This window comes from Petaurus breviceps, unplaced genomic scaffold (genome assembly GCF_028583685.1).
Source record: "Petaurus breviceps papuanus isolate PSGF00001 unplaced genomic scaffold, PetGlider_PUasm1.0 37, whole genome shotgun sequence".
NCBI classification, from domain to species: Eukaryota; Metazoa; Chordata; class Mammalia; order Diprotodontia; family Petauridae; genus Petaurus; species Petaurus breviceps.
Window position 1 is genome coordinate 19292758 of NW_027186296.1, and position 7303 is coordinate 19300060.

Below are 7303 nucleotides of genomic sequence, written 5' to 3' on the forward strand. Positions count from 1 at the left end.
TTATTTCTGGGTGTGGTGCTGAGTATCTGAGCCCGGATTTGATCCAGGTCATCCCGACACTGGAGCTGGTGCTCTTACTCGCTGAGCCACCTGGCCGCCCCTAAGCAATTGGGGTTAAGTAACTTGCTCAAGGTTACACGGCCAGGTGTTTCTGGGTGAGTGCTAAGTGTCTGAGCCCGGGATTCAATCTCCAGGTCTTCTCAACACTGGAGCTGGTGCTCTTACTTGCTGTGCTACCTGGCCGCCCCCCCAAGTACTCAGTTTTGAGGGAGTAAGAGTGAATACAGTGGAAAAATCCCTGGTTCTAGTCAGATGACCTAGGGTTTGGATCCCACTGTGGGCCTTTACCATCTGAGTGACCTTAGGCAAGTCGCTTCTCTGGACCTGTTTCCTCATTTGTAAAATGAGAGTGTAGGATGGTTTCTGAGGTTTCCTACTGGCTCTATCTGAACATATGAAACAGATCATCAGGATGCCTTTTCTCTGTTTCATGACAATGGATACCCACTTAAGCCAGATACTTTTATGAATTACACCAAATACGTTGTTTAGTTGTGTCTGACTCTTTGTGACCCTGTGGACCATACTGTCCATGGGGTTTTCTTGGTAAAGGTACTGGAGTGATTTGTCATTTCCTTCTCTGATGGATTAAGGCAGATAGAAGTTAAGTGACTTGCCCAGGGTCACACAGTAAGTATCTGAGGCCAGATTTAATTCAGGTCTTCCTTACTCCAGGCCCAGTGCTCCATCCACTGAACCACCTAGCTGCCCCAGTAAATATCTCTCTCTCTGTCCCTCTCCACACACATATATATATGTTGCTTTAGATATCATATTAATTATATATACTATATATATTTATCACTTTTCTCCCTTGATTTTAGAACATCATCATCTTCCAATGATTCAAGACACGTAGCACACACTCCCCTGAGAAAGTCTTTCTAAAGTATCTTTGAGTCCCTCCCTACTTCTACTTCTGTGATAGTCTTACCCCTTGGCTTAATCTGTTATCTAGAGCACTGTAGAAGAGACAGACTCACAGAACATAATAGATTTTGAAGTCATCAGGAGGACATCTGGAAGCCATGAAAAAGGAGAGTGTTGGGTTGTTACTGCTATTGAGGCTTGTCTAACCTTTTAACTTCATTTCTTTCTCTTTTACACTCTTTGTTGACTTGGTTTTTAAAAAATAATTTCTATTCCCCGCCCCCAACAGGTAGCTCCAGACTGGTTTTCATCTGTACTTCAGGGACCATTCCAACTTGGATCTTCTCTTCTGTGCATCACAATCCTTTCTATTTTCCCTCAGGATTCTAACATGTTGCTATGGGATGCACCTACCCTGGCTGCTGTTCATAGTTCATATTTTTGACAAGAAGGTATTTCGACTATAAACATAACCCCTTTTCCTAAATGGATCTATTTCTTTTTAAATTGCATATAATTCTGATTTTTTTTTTGTTTGTAAGCAAGTTACTTTGTCCTAGTTACAATTCACACTGATCTGGAGGAAGTGTTGTTAACTAGAGATACTTTTTTCTGGGCAGGAGTTATACCAGGACAAAGGGTGGGGGAGAGAAGGAGAAAACTTCCAGGACCTCAGAGTAGACTCCAAATATTGGGAATTAGAAAAGGATTCCTTAAATTTGTAAGTAAAATATAGAAATCGTGTGTGTGTGTGTGTGTGTGTGTGTGTGTGTGTGTGTGAGAGAGAGAGAGAGAGAGAGAGAGAGAGAGAGAGAGAGAGAGAGAGAAGAAACTAAAAAGAACAAGACCTCTGAAAAATGTTCAAGCAGAGAAGACTTGGTCTAGAATATTGAAGGGAGAGATGTGTGTACATGTCGAGGTTGGCCTAGTTAACCCTCAAGCTCTTTTCACAGCTAAAACATACCATGCATTAGTGGATAGAACCAGAACAGCTGAAGTAAAAGCAAAGTTGAGGATGGCGTATTGGAAGGCACGGAAAAGCAACAGAGGTGAAGAAGCCAATATGGAAAGTATTTGTGAGGGCAGCAGAAAGAGGCATGGATTTGGGGTCAGAAAACACTTCCCAAGTGTATGACCTTGGGATAGTCCTTCAACTTCTTTCAAATGCAGTTTCCTCGTTGGCAAAATACAGATAAAATACCCCAGCTACCTCAGGGCGCCCACTGGTAAACACAAGGCCTTCTCTGAAAGGGAATTATTGCTGGTTGATGAAACAGTGTTTCCAACCACAAAGCTGTAAATGGGCTTTTTTGAGGCTGAGCTAATTTGTAGGGAAGAGTACAAGACTTGAGAATCACAAAACAAGCAAAAACCCAGAGAAAGTAATACTGTAGGAATGATCATTTGACCTCTGGGAATAAGCTCACACTGTAGTCCATCTGGCATTTGGAAGATCATGAAATGCAAACTTGTTATAACTGGAGGTTAAAGAGTATTCTTGAGGAAATTGGGACCAGATGGGGCCGTTTTTCGTAGAATGGTTTTCACGCACAGAATTCTACCTGCAGAGAGAGGGAAGGAATACTGTACATAAACTCTCACCATCACTTGCTACCTTGTGGTACACTGTACCCAGTAGCTATGACACAGGGGTAAAAACATCAGGAGTCTTTGTTTCTTTGTCCATTTGCACCCTGGTCACTCATTATGACTCCCATACAGTTTTCCTAGAAAACTTTTGATCTCTTCTTGACCTGATTCAAATCATAAAGCTTAGGCTTCAAACTCCACCCATACCTGAATTAGCAATTCTTACCTCTCTGTTTCACTTTCTGGTAGTGTCTATATCCCAGGGTAGTTGTGAGAATAAGATATTTGTAAAGTGATTTGCAAACCTTAAAATGTTATATATCGTGTACTAGCTTTTAATTTATTAGTTTCCATTCTATTTTGGCCTCAAATAGTTTACTAGCTAGTAGTGTAATCCTACTCACACTACGTACACACAAACACACACACCCCTCTAACTTATTAGAAGCAAAGGTCCAATGTATCTGAAGTTCTCTGTGCCCCCAAACTACGTCCCAGGACTAACTAAAGCTTCCTTTTTTTTTCTCTTTTTTTTTTAGAGGGGGGAAGGTAGGGCAATTGGGGTTAAGTGACTTGCCCAAGGTCACATGGAACTAAAGCTTCCTTTGCTCATTTTCTTATGTTACTAATTTCCCCTTCTCCTATCCAATATAATCACACTAGCCTTCATTGTGTACTATATATGTAATTAGACACTAATGTAAAATGGCAGAGATGTAAAGGGAAAACAAGAAACAATGGTCCACAGTTAAGGAGTGTATGGTCTCCTAGGGGAGGGAGATACAAACTGTAGAGAATCACAGAGTTGTTGAAGGCTCTCAGGCAAGATAGTGACATGCTCAGACTTTAGCTTTAGGAAGATGATTTTAACAGCAATGTGGAAGGAGGACTGAAAAGGGGAACGGAGTGGGGCGACTAGGTGGTGCAGTGAGTAAAGCGCCTGCCCAGGAGTCAGGAGGCCCTGAGTTCGGTTCCAGCCTCAGATACTTAACCCCCCCTCCCCCCCCACACACACACTCAAAACTAGCCGTGTAACCTTGGGCAAGTTACTTAAAAAAGGGGAAGAGATCAGAAGGAAGCCAGAGTCCAATTAAGAGACTGTTGGAAAAAACCTGGTTAGAGATGGTGAGGGTCTGAACCAGAGTAGTGACTATGATTGGAAAAGGAAAAAAGGGTGGCTGTGGAAGAACCATTCTTTGTGAGGTAGGACTGATAAGATTCTGCAACTGATTGGATAAAGGTTTGTAGGAAGAAGGATTGTAATAGTCAAGGATGACTCCCAAGAATTTGAACATGATGATAAGAGAAGATTGGAGGAGAAGTGGACTTAGGAAGAGAAGATGATGATTTTAATTTTACATGTAGATTTTGAGATAAAAATACTAGCTATAAAACTTGTTTGCAAGATACTTTATGTCTATTATCTCATTTGAGCCTACAATACTGTGAGGATGTGCTCTTATTCCCATTTCACAGATGAGGAAACAAGCTGAGAGAGGTTAAGGTACTTGTTCAGAGTCACAGTTCAAATTCTACTTCAGGATTTGAACTCAAAGCTTCACAACCCCAAATCCAGCCTTCTCTCCCATAAACTATCTAGTGACCTTGAAGAGGTTTCAGTTGGCAATTGTTAATTCAGGACTGGGGTTTGAAAGAGAGAATAGATCTGGATACATAGATCTGGGGGCATCTGCATAGATGATAACAACTTATGGGAGCTGTTATGAGATCACCAAGACAAGGGAAGACAAAGATAAGCCTACAAAAAGCCCTGGACAAGATGCCCAAGATTTGGGGGGAGGGGGGAAGACGGCGGGGGAGGGAGAGGATAAGACATAGATGTTAGATTCAGCAAAGAAGATTGAGAAGCAGTCAGACAGACAGGAGAAGCAAGAGTACCATTGTTGGGAAAACCCAGGGAGGAGAGAATATTCACAGAGTGACGAATGACAAAGAAAATAGACCGTTGCATTTGAAAAAAGAAATTTCAATGAAGTGGTGAGGGTAGAGGCTAGATTGTAAGGAGTTGAAAAGTGAAGGAGAAGCGAAAAAATATATTATTTTTCTGCTAGGAGTATGGCATCAAGAGGGAGAAGATGGGAAGGTTTTTCAAGGTCAGGTATGTTTATAGACAGCTGGGAAGGAGCCAGCAGATAAGGAGAGAAAGGAGATAATGGAAGCAGCAAGCTGCTAGAGGCAACTCGGAGTCATTCTGAAGCCAAAGAAATGATGGGGAGCTGCTGAGGAGTTTGGAGCGGGGTATAGAATAGGGAAGGGGAACTTACAGCTGATGACTTCTATTTTCTTGGTAACATTGTTCGGTTGATCCCTCCTCCCCACCTGGATGGACTGGTCCTGCATGTTGTGGGAACATGATCAAGACAACAGATAGAGACTGTGGGCCATGACCCTATAACTGTGACTGTCCCCGAAGTCAACAGCATAATAACCACAGTAGAAATACCTAGGCTGCTGAGAAAAGGGTAATTTATTTATTTATTTGTTGGGCCGCCCCCAGCTGCTGGCACAGTAGCCTAATGGAGAGAAGGAATTTAATTGAATAGATGTTTGTTGTCTCTCACCTCCTGGTTCTCCTGACTTTCCAGACTTGGTTACTTCAACCTCTGCTACCTTTTTTTTTGGAGGGGGGAAGGTAAGTGACTTGCCCAAGGTCACATGGCTAGTAAATGTTAAGTGTCTGAGGCCGGATTTGAACTTAGGTCCTCCTGACTCCAGGGCTGGTGCTCTATTCACTGCACCACCTAGCTGCCTCCCTCTGCTACCTTTTCATCATGGAACACCCTCTGCCATGCTAACTCTCTTTCCCCAATGGTGAGTTCTTCCTGGGGCCTTCATTTTGGGGATGGGCTTAGGACACCCAGTTTTCATTCCTGTCTTGCCTCTCCTGACTTGGACATGTATTATGCCCCCATGTGATTTCTGCCCTCATCCAATGCTTTTTAGCCTCCTCATGTGGATTATCCCCAATTAGTGTGTAAATTCTTTGATGGCAGGGACTTTTTTCTCTCTTTCTTGTATTTAGATCCCCAGGACTTAGCACAATACCTACCATATAGTCAACATTTAAAAAAGCTTATTGCTTTGCCTTACCTTGCTTGTGAATAGGTTGTAAACTCCTTGAAGACAGGAACTGTATTTTGTATCCCCAGTGCCTGCCAGTGGCTACCACACTGACATTCCACTTAGTGGCTTAATGTTAGTTGAACTGAATTTAGAAGACATTTTCTGCTCTGCTCATTCTGTTTTTATATATGCACATTCATGCCAATCTCAATGAGAGTTGCTCTAGTAGTAAAAACAAACAAAAAAACCCAAAACCAAACTTTCCAGGCTCATCATCCATCCCTGGGATTAATTAGCTTCTGCTCCTCTTCCCCTGCTGACCTGCTTGGTCTGGGCTCAATGTTGAATGCTTGGGTCATCTTCTTATACCATCACTCGCTTCTTTCATCTTTTATTCCTTCAAGAGGATGTTCCAGACAGGAGGAAATAACCACATTTCTTCACAGTTCTGACAATGGCCAGTACTATTTTCTTTGAGCTGTGAGCATGCAAATAGAATCTCAGGAATTGGTAGGAAACTCCAACATGACCCACAAATGGACATGCAGCCTTTGAAGACTTCCAGCGAGAAGAAACTCCACTTTGGGAGAACAATAATTCTGAAGATTTTCCTGACATCAAGCCTGTATTATCTACTCATTGCTTCTCGTTCTTCCTCTGGGACCAATGAGAACAAGTATAATTATGTTTCACTGTAAGTTCTTCAAGCAGACCTTCAGATCACTTACTATCCTGTTCCCTACTTCCCAATTCCATCCCCCACTTTGGGCTTAATTTCCCTAGTTCCATTAGAATGTGAGCTCTCTGAGAGGCAGGGATTGTCTTACCTTTCTATTTGTATCTTCAATATTTAGTACAAAACTTTGCACATAGTGCTTAATAAATGCTTCATTCAATCATTCTAACCAGTGTTTATGTGGCATGAAGTCAAGGGTTTTCATCCTCAGTTTCCCTTTTCTGGCAATTTTTACACCTTATCAATGTCTTTCTTAAAATGTGGTGTTGAATTGAACAGATTACCCTAGATGATGTCTGCCTAGGGCAGAGCACATCATCTCCCTGGTTCTCTTAATGCAGCCTAAGATCTCATTGGCTTTTTTGGCTGCCATATTGTTGACTCATAATTGAATATGTAATCCTCTGAAACCCCTAGGTAGCTATTGTTGTTTTCCAGATGAATTGCTGTCAAATAGTATAATTCTCCCACTTTATATTTGTTAAACTGGCTTTTTGAACCAAAATATAAAATTACAAATTTATCTACATTACATTTGATGCTTTTTAAAAAAGGTTTGGTGCAGTGTTCTTTCCTATCAAGATCTTTTTGAATCCTAACTACTATCAAGTGTGTTAGTTTTCTCTCCTAGTTTTGTGAGCCACAAAGTTGATATGCATGCTATGAATCATTGATATATGTGCTCAACATCCTAAGGGTTCGGGACATTTTAGTATTGCTTTGGGCCTAGCTGTTGGACCAGTTCTGAATCCACCTGTCTGTTTAGCCCACATCTCTCCACCCATCAATCAACAAATACGTATTTAAATTTTTAGAAAAGAATATTTTAAATTCTTTAAAAAAATTATATTCCAAATTCTCTCCCTCCTGCTCCTCCTCTACCCACTGAGAAGTTATACAAAGAACATTTCCATATTAGCCATATCATACAAATAGAAAAAATCAAGGAATTGCTGGGTTAAA

The 7303-nt window shown here is 41.5% G+C and overlaps 1 protein-coding gene across 1 annotated transcript in view; it reads right to left on the reverse strand.

Annotated features, from left to right (window-relative positions):
• The window catches only part of USP50 (ubiquitin specific peptidase 50), a 25510-nt gene extending 20616 nt beyond the window's left edge, over positions 1 to 4894 (reverse strand). Inside the window, exon 1 of the mRNA XM_069097502.1 lies at positions 4806 to 4894. Coding sequence (XP_068953603.1) covers positions 4806 to 4894 — 89 coding nt within the window. The remainder of the gene's footprint in view (positions 1 to 4805) is intronic.
• Positions 4895 to 7303: the final 2409 nt, after the last annotated feature.